The sequence below is a fragment of the Carcharodon carcharias genome, chromosome 19, assembly GCF_017639515.1.
Source record: "Carcharodon carcharias isolate sCarCar2 chromosome 19, sCarCar2.pri, whole genome shotgun sequence".
Lineage (NCBI taxonomy): Eukaryota > Metazoa > Chordata > Chondrichthyes > Lamniformes > Lamnidae > Carcharodon > Carcharodon carcharias.
Genome location: NC_054485.1, coordinates 51,733,740 through 51,746,347, shown reverse-complemented (window position 1 = coordinate 51,746,347; position 12,608 = coordinate 51,733,740). Strand labels below are relative to the sequence as shown.

Sequence of the window (12,608 nt, the reverse complement as noted above, 5' to 3'; positions counted from 1 at the left end):
TCACCGCATAAAAATATTCTCCTCATCTCCTCCCTGGTCCTTTTGCCAATCACCGTGAGTCTGTCTCCTGCAGCTATGGACTCTCCTGGCAGTGGAAATGGTTTTCCCTGATCTATTCTATCAAAAACCCCATATAATGTTAAACTGGGACTTGCTCTATCACAAAACAGTGCAAAACTTAATTTTGTTTATTTTTGAATTTATTTGCCTTTTAGATTGAAGATGGCTGGTGGGTAGGAAGAAAGAATGGAAAAACTGGGAGCTTCCCATCTAATTTTGTCATGGAAATGGACAACACTGAAGGGAAGTTTCAGGGCCCAATTACCAAGTCAGGTATGACTTTTGAATCATTAAGCTCAATGAACAAGTGTTAGTAGTTTCAGGTGTGTTAGGGTCGATATTCTCTCAGGTGCAACATTTGCCTGTCACTCCTGTAAGCAGACCCTTCATTCCTTACAATCTGGAGAGTACCCTTACTTTATAATATCTATTTAAACAATAGAGTTACCTGGGGAATGTAACAATAAGATCCCTCATTCTGTTATTGGATACTTTGATTGTATTTATGTTGCCACATGCATTTCCCCTACCGTTAGAAGGCAGAATGATACCCACTTCTATAAATTTTGAGTCAACAGACCGTTTTATTTTATTTGAAGTAGATGAATGGCTGAGTTCAGTCTTCTAGTGGAATATGTCTAATCTATATTCCCCTTCTACCATAGGCAATAACACATTCACCTCCCTACCCTTGTTAATGAGCTGAACTGACTTTACAAACTAGTAGCCCCTAAACTGACCACCGCGAGTCATTTTTATTATGGACTGTTTATGTTCATACCTCAATATAGAGTTTCTGGCTGCAAGGAAAGTGAGACTACTCTGTTGCTTTTATTAGTACAGGTATAAAAACTTTGGCAGACTGCCTTTTCCAGCATAAGAGAAAAGCAAAGGTTAATATCTGATCCACCCCATCCACCCTTCCTGTGTTAACAATTGGTTAGTCTAGCTGTTGGTTAAATCTCCCACCTCAAATGATAAACCTTCCCACTTGGTGTAGAAACCATAATATCCACACAATCCGTTTAGCTTGGTCCGCTAATGGGCATCCTAAATGAGAACTATTCCAACAATAGAGGTGCTTATATCACTAGGAAATATTGGACTGCCCTCCTCATGTCAAACTGAGACCACTGTCCTTTGGAATACTTGGCTTCCAGTTTGTTAAAATGTTTGGCTTTAATCCCTTCAGTGCCTGGTGTTTTCCCAATCAAAATTTCAAATGGCATAGGCAGAGAGACCTCCCTCCTATCACATGCAACCGAAATATCGCGCCCAAACTTTTGGTCCTCTAAAGTCCCTGAACGTGAGTAAATTTGCTCCAAGCAGCAAGTCCTATTGATGAGGTGCACGCCGTGGTCTGCATTCCATTTACTCTGATTAAGTAAAGGGGAGGGTCAAACTCATTCTTGACCTGGACATTGTTTCCACAATCTTTCAGTCTTGTGGGTCAAAATCTTGGAACTCCCAACCTAACTTTACTGTGGGAGCACCTTCACCACATGGACTGCAGTAGTTCAGGAAGAAGACTCATCACTACCACCTGCTCAAGAGTCTGCCAAGGATGGGCAATAAATGCTGGACTTGCTGGCAATGCCCACATCCTGACAATACAGGAAAGTGATAGTTTGTATAACCAGAAAAATCCTCCACATGAACGGAACTAGAATTGAAAAGAGAGAACTGTAAATTCACTAGATAACGTGATTAGAGAACTGTTCACAAATCAAAGCAGGTTCATTCAGAATAACTCTTATTCTCAACTTTGCAATCTTCATACAAAATCTCACCTGTTTATATGATTACACTCTTGTTCAGGAGTTATGACTGTACCAGTATCCTCTTTGTAGAGGGTGAGGCTTGATGGAGGGTCGTTTTAACTAAGGTAATAAATCAACTGCCCATTGTAATCCCCTCTCCATTTTCACTGCCACTGACTACAAAGGGTATGAATACTGGGGGGAGAAGTACAGGTGAGCAGCCAATCAACTATCACCCAAAAAGCCCCAGTGAGTATGTGGGCTGCTGCGATTGGTGGAATGTGTAACCATTGGAAATTAAGGAGGGGCGGGGGAGGGAGAGGTGTTTGCTTGCTGGGTTGTGTGTAGGAGTTGATATATTTGATTGTTTTGTTACATTTTTCCATTGTTTAACTGATTGCAATAAATGCAGATGAGGATTTCTACCACAAGTTTAAATTGACCAAAATGGAGAGGAGGAGAGCTCCTGTCCAATGTTCCCTCTAAGTTGTGCGGCTGCTCAGCCAGAGTCAGGGACAACAGCAGTGGGTTAAAGGAAGTTCCACTTCTTCTCAGATCAGCCTGGAGTTCTTCCACTTTAAACGTGCATTTCACTGATTCAAGTCCCCTACCCCGGTTTTATTGAGTTCATTTGAAGCAACATTCATCATTTATATTATTGCATTTAAAATGAATGGAGAGTTTCAGGGACCCATAAAAGCTCAGTTTAACATCATATCCAGAGGGCTCCAACAGCGTAGTATTGCACTGGGTTACCTGCTGAAGGCGCAGACACCTTCCTGACGCTGAGGCAAGAAGGTGAATGACTGAAGGAATAGTGATTTCAACAGCATAAAAAGAGCAGGGGGAAAGCGGAGAATGCAGGATGGTGTAGCTGGTGCATAGAAGAATGAAAATTCAGAGGACCACTGGTAGGTGGAAGGAGGGGTTTAATGTAAACATGGTATGGATTCAGGGTTCTGAATGTTTGGTTTCAATGAGAATCTTCCATTGCTGGTACTCAGGTGTGGGGTGGGGGGTAGCTTCTGTAGCAATTGACAGGACTCATTCAAATTCTGCTATCAGCAGAAAATGGAAGAGGATCATCATCAGCCATGAGTCATTTCTCATATTCTTCTTTCTCCCTTTAGCTTTCAGTTTCCAGAATCAAGGTGAACCAGGCTCAGACCTCCAGGTAAAAGATCCCACAAACCCACAACTTTGTGACAACAAGAGGCAATAACAATCTAAGTGCTAAGTTTCAGCCAGAAAGTGGATCTGCGCACCCACAATAGCAACAGATAGAGTGGCTCCAACATTGTCATTCTGAGGTGGAATTGTACAATGATGCATCCACCAGATAAACGTGAAGTTTTCTAACAGTGCTAAAAAATTGACCTGTCAATAAGTGCCTATTACAAAACAACCAAAGAACCACTGGCTTATAAGAAAATAATGAAAGGACCTGGTGACCTGCTATCACAAGTCATATTGAACCAGACCCAAATGCGAGCTTGTGTCATTACCTGTTCTATTGACGGAGAGAGTGTTGGAGTGAACCCATGGCCTAGTGTCAACCATTGTCCAAATTCTGAAGCAGCCACAATGAAAATCTCCATTGATCCATGAATTTTACCTGAGTAACTGAGAAATCTCAATGCCTATTCCCAACGATTGACAGAATAGCCGCAAAGTCAAGGGTTTCTTTGTTCCAGGTTCCAAAGGCAACACATTGTATCCAATCTTTATACACCTGAGTGAGAAATGTTCAAGACTGAGTGTGGCAAAAGTGTGAAAAATTAGTATACTATTTGGAGTTGGTGTTTTTCACTTTGCAACAGGGTGAAGAGTGTAATATTATAGAAAAACAAATTCATTAATCCCATGTTCCAAGGTCTCACTTAGAGAGGAGCATTATCAGAGAATCATCTCCATTGTGTTGTAACTTAATCTGTGACCCATACTCTCTTCAAGCATTGGAGCATGAGAACACTGAAATTAACTTGTATTAAATAGTGCCTTTCACACCCTGAAGACATTCCAAAGCGCTTTACAGCCAATGAAGTCCTTTTGAAGTGCAGTCACTGCTGTAGGATAGAGAGCGGTCAATTTGTGCAACTATTTGTGTCCCACACACAGCGGTGTGAAAATGATCAGATTAATGGGCAGGATTTTCCTGTTGGCGAGTGCAGGGGCAGGGCCCGCTCGCCGACACATAAAATGATGTGCGGTGATGTTGGGCAGAACTCCCAATGTCACCACCCCCCATTTAAATTTTCCAGCAGGTGGGGGCGCAGCAAAATCAGCTGTGTGCCCGCCGACCTGTCAATGGCCAATTGAGGCCATTGACAGGGTCGTTTAGCTAATTAATGGACCTGCTCGTCCAACCTTAAGGTTGGTGGCAGGCCTGGAGCCCTGGCGAACATTAAAGAAAGCATGAAACCTCATCCATGGGTGGGATGAGGTTTCCTGTAGGTTTTAAAAAATGTAATTAAAGTTTTAAAAAAAATTATGAACATGTCACATGAGGGGACGTCAGGAATTTTTTTTTCTCTATGTTTGATATTTGTCACAGAACAGCCGATCTCCCTGAGGCAGCACTTAGCCTCAGGGAGATGAATGTGCTCCTTCATGCACTGATTGGAAGTGCACCTGTGCATGCCTGCCATTCAACTTCACCCCCGATGGGGGTAAAATCTGATCAATGTTTTTATTCAAATTGGTTGAGGGATAAGTATTTGACGGGACATTAGGGGAAACTCCCCAGCTCTTCTTCAGAATAGTACAATGGGATTTTATACATTCATCAGAGAGAGCTGGCAGGCTTAAATTGAACACCTCATTCAAAAAGCAGGCACCTCTGACAGTGCAGCACTCCTTCAGTACTTCACCGAAGAGTCAGCGTAAATTTAGTGGTCAAGAGTCAGGAGTGGAACCTTGACAACCCTCTGGCTCAGAGTTAGAGTGTTACCTACTAAGTCATGGTGGACACTGAAAAAATGTGATCAAGAGAAGCATTTTTTAAAAGATAAGTGTCAGAATGTTTGCTGTTGAAGTCAAAATGTTTCTTTATTTTGTAGGACTCAACTTTTAGATCAACACATCCCAATAAAGACCTTGGGGACCCTGGAGTTGGTAGACAGCAGGCAGGTTTGTATCCAGTGTGTTTGGTTTACTGTGCACACAATACTTTCATGCTGGAAGCTGTTCTACATGTTACACTTGGGCCATTTGCAAGTGGTGGTGTAACATGTTGAAGTGAGAGAGAGTCATCCAGGGCTCCAGAGTTGTTTGCAGTATTTGACTAGAGTACAGCTAGGGGTAGTTCACCTGGATTAGGGGAAACCCAGGAACTGTTCATCCATCACCAGGAGAGGCCCAGGGACTGGCTAATCTAGCATGAGTGGAGGCCCAGCAGAGGATGTAGCCTCTAATTCTGAGGATGAACTGAGGGCAGCTCATTGCTAGGGCTGGCTAATGGAGATTCAGTAAGTCAGGTTTCTCTCTGAGGGCTGCTGTATTAAGACTTCATAAAATGACGCTCTCATTACTTTGGATCCTTGCTAACCAAGGTGTGATAGTGACCTTTAGGCTACGGTGAGCACCTCCTTTAGCCCTTACCACTACCATTAACACCCCTTTGTCCTTTTGTTCATGACATCTTTGTCAATCTTTCCTCTGCCCCCACATATCGCTGGCCTCCTATCCAGCTGCACCTGTTCCACTGCCCTTAAACAGTATAAATTTCATCACATTTTTAATTTTAACTCTGAAGAAGAGCCATATGGATTCGAAACGTTAACTCTGTCTTTCTCTCCACAGATGCTGTTAGACCTGCTGAGTTTTTCCAGCATTTTCTGTTTTTGTCTCAGATTTCCAGCATCCACAGGATTTTGCTTTTATCATTGAGTTAAGTACTTTGCTGGTCCTTGAGGCATAGATTGTTGACTGTTGTGGCCATTTTAATTTAATTGGTTCCTTTAAAATCCCAGAGTTGAATTGAAGTCCAAGTAACTGCATTTACTGGACACAATTTCCTTTTTTTAAAAATCTGTAATCTGTCTTCCAGAAATCGAAGAGTTTTTCCTGAGGGTCTTTCCGATGGGCATTCACTATGTGTTTTGCTGGATTATTAGAATTTAGAGATAGGGCTTCATTTAATTTAAATATAAAAACAAAAAAAAACAGAGAGAGAGACAAAGATTCCTTAATGCTCCATTAGCAGCTTCTCCAGATTCCTCTGCTTCTGCTTTGCAAACCCAGTTGTTAAACTCCAGCTCGCTGTATATTCTAAAGGAATTCGATTACCATGTCTGCTGTGGTCATTGCTGTAGAGCAAATAATCACATTTTGATGTTTCATCTCAGAAACGTTTGATGCATTTCAGGATAGTAGAAACCAACAGGAGATGAGGTTCTTTCATCCTCCACAGGGGGTTTGAGTGTCTGTTGGTCGTATATCCTACCTGGCTAGCAGTTCCCCATCCTTTTAATAGGATTACAGTTAATTGAAGTCCAGCACTTTGCATTTTTAATATCTTCCTTAATGTTGGGTTTGTTTGTAGATTACCCAAAATGTCTCTCTTTTCACACTTCCTTGGGTGGTGGTGGGCATGGGGTGGGAGGGTGCGGGAGGGAGTGTCTTGTTTGCTTTACTCACCTTCACCTTCGAAGGTGGCCTCATATTTAAAGCAGTTTGTGCTATTTCATTTCAAATTCCAGGATTTCAGTTGAATGTTGTTGAAAAATCAATGTTCAAAAAAATAAAGAACTGTGACTTCATGACGACATTCACATTTCAGAAAAATCTGACCAGTCAATGGAATTTTCTTCCATTGTCTCAGAAGAAGGTGGATAAGGAGATTGAAGGTAAATTGGGGAGAAGGGAGGCTACATGACATGGATTAGAAGCTGGAGAGAGATCAAAGTATGTCAGTATTATGGAGCCCATAGAAACTTAACATTCTTGTTTTCACATTCTATCTCCTAATATTTTGCCACCCATAACCTGCCTCTGCTGGAGCCTCTGGGTGGCGACGCACTAGGAGCTGTAAAACATCAAGAACAGGCAATTGGGTTTCCACTCATTAACAAAGGCAGCTGAGACAGGCATTATGGGATGTATAAAGTCTGCCTTGAATATTGACATCATTTGCACATTACTGTAGACGAATCCACAAGCTGTGCTATATATTGTTCTTTTTCTATTTCTTCATTGCCCTTAGTGTGCTGACTGATTCCTCACCCATGTCATGCCCAGTACAGGCAGGTCTTATTCATAACTTTAACCTGGACTGCGTTCCTGTGGAAGCTTTTAAAATGGACACTCACAAAGGTGGCTAAGTTGGCTGCCAAGAGATCAGGTGACTTTTGCTTATTTAACAGACTATCTCAATTTTCCCGAAAGTTCTAATTGAATTACCCTGGGTGGGGGGCCTTACCCTGGAATGGACATATCCAGACAGCACCCCTTTGTGGAATTCATATCTACCATTGTTTGAAGTTCACTCAAAACTCCAAATCAATGAACTCCTAGACCCTATGGCTCCAAATTTGCAATTTAACAAAAGAAAGCTGACGAGGCCAGTTATCCACCAGTTAAGTGTGAAAGACAACTATCTATCTCCTATTTTGTAGTGATGTCTCTGGACTTCCAAACTGTTCTGGTTAAAAAAAACACCAGTATTGGTCATGTGACCCAAACTGGCTTGAGATAATGAGCTTTATCTAAAGACTCTGAGAGACCAGGGAAGCCTGCAGAAAAACACCACAAACAGCAGTTGCAAAAGGCTGTGTCATTTAAAAACCAGGATACTGTAAAATCTTTAAAAGCTTCCCAGCCTGATTCCAAAACTCTTCCAAAACTCCAAGTCCACCTGTATAGAAATTTGACCTCTTGATATAGAAGCCACAAGTGCCTAACTTCATGACTTGCTGGACATTCATCTCTTCAAGGGAATCCTGCAACTATCCAGATATCTGACTTCAGCTATCTTGGACCCATTTGAACTACAGTCCAAGAGTGGAAAAAGACTCTTTCCCGGGTCCACACTGACTGATCTCCTACAACAAGCAAAACACGCAAACTGTTAACTATTATTTTGGTTAACACTTGTAGAAGTGCACTATCTTCTTTAGACGTAACCTTCTTGAGTGTGTGGTGTATGAATGATGTAGCATTTAGACATTTTTTTAGGATGAGTTTGTGAATAAATAATCTTTATTTTAAAACCCACGAAAGCTTGCTGCTGGTTATTTAAACTGACTATATCCTATAGGGGGTTTAGAAACATACATACCTACCTTCCCAAAACAACCATACTGATTTCAGACAGTAAGAGAAGGGAATTGGGGATTTCAGTTTATTCTTCCTCCCCTGTCCATAACACCGGTGTCACTGCCGTTCAGGTGTTGAACTCACACACCAAGCATTCCAGGGCAGCAACACTACTTAGTCCAGTCCCGCCCTCACTCGACATCTGTAGTCAAATAAGGTCAGTGGCTATTGATCAGATGGAAAAGCTTGGCTGATCCCCCCGGTCCCCACCCTAGGCACTGAGGTCAATTGTTGCATTCCTGCTAGCAGCTTGGCTGAGGTCACCTAACTCTGCACAGACCAGAACCTGAGACCCTCTTGGTCCATCAGTCAGCCAACCAACAGGAAGCTCAGAAACATTGGCAGAATTTTTTAGATGATGGGGTTTCTCAGAAACGTCCCTGATGTCAGCAGCCATTCAAAGCTCCGTTTAGTATTAGTTCACTTGGGAGGAAGTCCCGCCTCAGAGAGCTGCCAACCAATCTGATTTCCAGCACCTCAGGACCTCGGCAGCACCACCAGGAACCAAGCTGGGGAAGGAAGGGAGCCGGCAGCCTACAGGAGGCAGGGTTGAAACTAATTTTAAAATGTTAAATGAACACTCATGAAGGGGAAGCCCCTCCAAGGAAAGCGATGGGGCTGCGGGGGCCACATTCCCTGCCCACGGCACCACCCCCCCTCACTGCTGATAAAAGCACTCCTCCCCTGGACTGTCACTGGGATGCTGCCTCCAGTTAGCTGGCAACCTCCCCACCTTGGGTTGCAGGGAGGCAGGGGATTGAGCTGCCACCAGCTAGGGTCTTTACATCTTCACACCGGGTTCCTGTCTCCTTGTGACACAAAGCCTATCTGCTCCCTTACTCGCCCTTTGGTAAAATTCCCCAATAGCGGGACAGGAAGCCAAACAGCCATGGCTGCCCACCTCCACTATGGCCACAATTTTATCAGAACCACCCCCCACCATTACCACCCCCCAAAACCTTGTTCCTGCCTCATACAGGCCACTAACATTCTCCCCATTACTTTTAGGTTATTTTGTTTTAATGAAGTAATCTTTCTTTTCAGGCAAGGAATACTGTAAGGCAGTATTTGACTATCTTGCAAGCTCAGAAGATGAACTCAGTCTGCACATAGGAGATGTCATCCTAGTATTAGAGAAGGTAATCAGTCTTTTTTAAATGAATCTGTACATAAACTTTAGCATGGCTGAAAAGAGAGACATGTGCAACGTGTATACATGTTCTTTCTGTCTGCAAAGAACAGGGCCTGTGTATGAATACATGTAGCTTCCAGTACACGCAAATGTGCCACACTGCGAGCCCGTCTAACAATCTTAAAGTGGTTGCCAGTGTAGTTCTTAATACACTGAGGAATATTTAGCAAATGTTGTCCAATCGCGGAATCACACCTAATGTTGGACACTGTGTTTTGAGTTTTGCAAGCACGGGCTTGGTACTGGAAGCTACAGACATTAATACACAGGGCCCTGTTCCTTGCAGACAGAAAGAACATATATAGACATTGCGCCTGTTTCAGCTAAACAAAATAAGTGACAGCCATTCGCTGACTCATTCCTCAGGGCAATGCCCTGACCAATCAGGGTCAAGCTGCCTGGTTTAAATTTCAAATAATGCTTAGCAGTTAACTGTCAGTGAGCATCAGTGGTGCATTCTTCATCACAACACCACTTGCCAACCATTCAGCACTCTCTTTACAGACAACATAAATTGTTGTTTTCCTCCTTATGTTGGTATTCTTGCGAGTGTCCTGATGAGTGCAAGATGAAAAGCTTAGACATGTCTCTTTTATCAGCAATACTCAAGTTCTGTATGACTAAAAGACTACATAAACTTCAATAAAAAAATTACATACAATCCTGAAATAAAAAGACAAACTCTGCAAACTTGTGATCAGGAATAATTGGATTTAAAGGCTTTCCTCATAGCCCCTTTCTGGTTTACCATACTGGTAAGCTTTGATGGGAGGGGATTGCCCTCGCTCAGCTGGTAGGACCTTTCAAGTTAAAAATGGAAAGAGGTGCCAATGGATATGTAAGTGCTGAAGAGATCATCAAGCTGTCTGATCCACGGCTGATACCATGAACAACAACATGCAGTGGGGTGTGCTGAATTAGTTAAGGAGCGAATTCTATAGGCCAGCAAGATTAAGACAGCAACACATGGTACAAATAGAGAGTCTTTAATTGTAATAAAACATCATTCATGGAGATGAAAATACAAAAGGAAACTGAGCAATGATGGTGACCAACAGTATAATCAAAGATTTGGTTTTTGGGGAGGGTTTTGATGGAGTGCAGCTTGGTAGAAAAGAGAGAGAGTTGCAGAGTGGAAACAAATTCACTAATGGCTTTGCGATCAAAAGCAGGGCAAAGAAAAGGGGAAGATTGATATGAAGCCAGCCAGGATCCAGACGAGCTTGGAAGAAGTTGCGTATGTCGGAAGGGTCAAGGCCATGGGGAGATTTCCAGTTGAGGACATGACTTTTGAAATTGACGAGTAGGAGTGGGGAACCAAAGAAACCTGACACACAGGGACGAGGAGGAATGGGGCTGAGAGGGGATTGGATCTGAGCGACAGAATTTTGGATGGGTTTAATTTGTTGCAGTCAGAATTGGAGAATGGGAGCAAAGAGTAATCGAGTCAGAGATGATGAAAACATGGCAAAACATCACCAGGGTTTTGAAGGGCCTCACCTGTATTACAAGGATAGTTGGGATGGAGGGTGCCCCAAATTAAAAAGCAAGAGATCTGAAAGCTGCATTGCTGCTGCTACAAGAGCTCAGTCTGCCTGGTCTCCAAATCTTTCAACCAGTATTGATGATGCACATGCTCATTCAGTTAGGGTTGCCAACCCTCCAGGATTGGCATGGAGCCTCCAGGAATTGAGGATCAATCTGCAGGACACTGCTGTGTGCAACCCTGGAAAAAAAAACATCGGGGCATTAAAAGAAACTTTTTTTTTGCCAATTTCTTTGAATATTTCCCTTTACTGGTTATAAAAATATTGAAAATGGGTGGGGTGGGGTGGGGGTGGGTGGAGGCCTGAATGCAGTTTGGCTGACAGTCACACATCATCCAATTGGGTAATGAACCTTCTCGCTTTCCAGTTGGCGTAGGAAGGCAACGTGTCACAAGGATGGATGTGTTGGCTGACTAATGGTTGGAACTTGGGAGCAAGTCATGTGATAAAACATCCAGGAATACAATCGCAGTTGGCAACCCTATGTCCAGTAGAGGTGGTGTGGCAGCACACTGTAATCTCACATTTCAACCTGATTCTAACAATAGCGCCATCAACAACTTGCATTTATATAGCACCTTTTAGTAAAATATCACAAGGAGCTTCAAAGAGATGAAACCAGACACAAATCGACACTGAGCCCAAGAGTTAGATGTTGGGACGAGTAACTAAAAAGCTTGGTCAAGAGGTTGGTTTTAATGTTACAACCCTAATTTTAATTTAACATCAGCCATAAAAGAAGTTTAAATTTATCCTTGTATAAATTAAAATGGCTTGCACTTTGAATTTGGGCTACAAGTTCCCGGTGCCCGATGGAAACAAGCTTGACATTGGAGCCAACTGCAGTGGTTGGTCTGGCGACAGTTGAATTGTCCATTCCATTACATTCCCGTCTAAACGACAGTTATTGATTTATCTCTGTTAACAGGAGACAGGAGAATATGGCTGGTGGGAAGGATATGTGGACGGAAACCAGGGGCTATTCCCAGACAACTACGTGATCCCTTACCGAGAAGATACAGAGGTGAGATGCCTTTCTGACTGTTCACTATGAGATACTCAGGGATCAAACATGGGGCTGGATGAGCTCACCAAATTGTCTACTGACTGGAAATGTTGGCATATGGAACACTGAGACACACAGGCATAGAAATTCAGCTGCAAGCAACTCTCATCGATTGTTGTAAAAATCCATCTATCTCACTAATGTCCCTTAGAGAAGGAAATCTGCCATCCTTCCTCAGTCTGGCTTACATGTGACTCCAGACCCACAACGATGCGGTTGATTCTTAAGTGCCCTCTGAAATGTTCAGTTCAAGGGCAATTCAGGACGGGAAACAAATGCTGGCCTTGCCAGTGATGCCTGCGTCAAATGAAAAAATAAGGGAAAAGAAAGGTCTGGAATGCACTGTCTGAGAGTGTGGTGGAGGAAGGTTCAATCGAAGCTTTCAAAAAGGAACTGGACTGTTACCTGAAAAGGAAGAATATGCAGGGTTATGAGGAAAAGACGGGAGAACGGCACTTAGGGAATTGCTCATTCTGAGAATGTTACAGGCACGATGGGCTGAATGGCCTACTTGTGAGCTGTAACAGTTCTGTGGTTCTGAGGCACAGGGTATCCTGGCGCCTGAATGCTGAGGCCCAAGAAGTCAACAATATTGTACCTCAGGACTTGTCTTCATGAGGGGGTGAATGCAGAGAGTAATTAGAGACTCTGTGAAAAGGGAGGGGGAT

General features: G+C 43.0%; 1 protein-coding gene across 5 annotated transcripts in view; it reads left to right on the top strand.

Annotated features, from left to right (window-relative positions):
• sh3d21 (SH3 domain containing 21) overlaps window positions 1-12,608 on the top strand; it is a 135,045-nt gene that overhangs the window by 38,763 nt on the left and 83,674 nt on the right. For all 5 annotated transcript variants that reach the window (XM_041213141.1, XM_041213139.1, XM_041213138.1 and 2 more), the window contains exons 5-9: window positions 216-333; window positions 2,951-2,994; window positions 4,880-4,949; window positions 9,180-9,274; window positions 11,803-11,898. In XM_041213141.1, coding sequence (XP_041069075.1) covers window positions 216-333; window positions 2,951-2,994; window positions 4,880-4,949; window positions 9,180-9,274; window positions 11,803-11,898 — 423 coding nt within the window. The remainder of the gene's footprint in view (window positions 1-215; window positions 334-2,950; window positions 2,995-4,879; window positions 4,950-9,179; window positions 9,275-11,802; window positions 11,899-12,608) is intronic.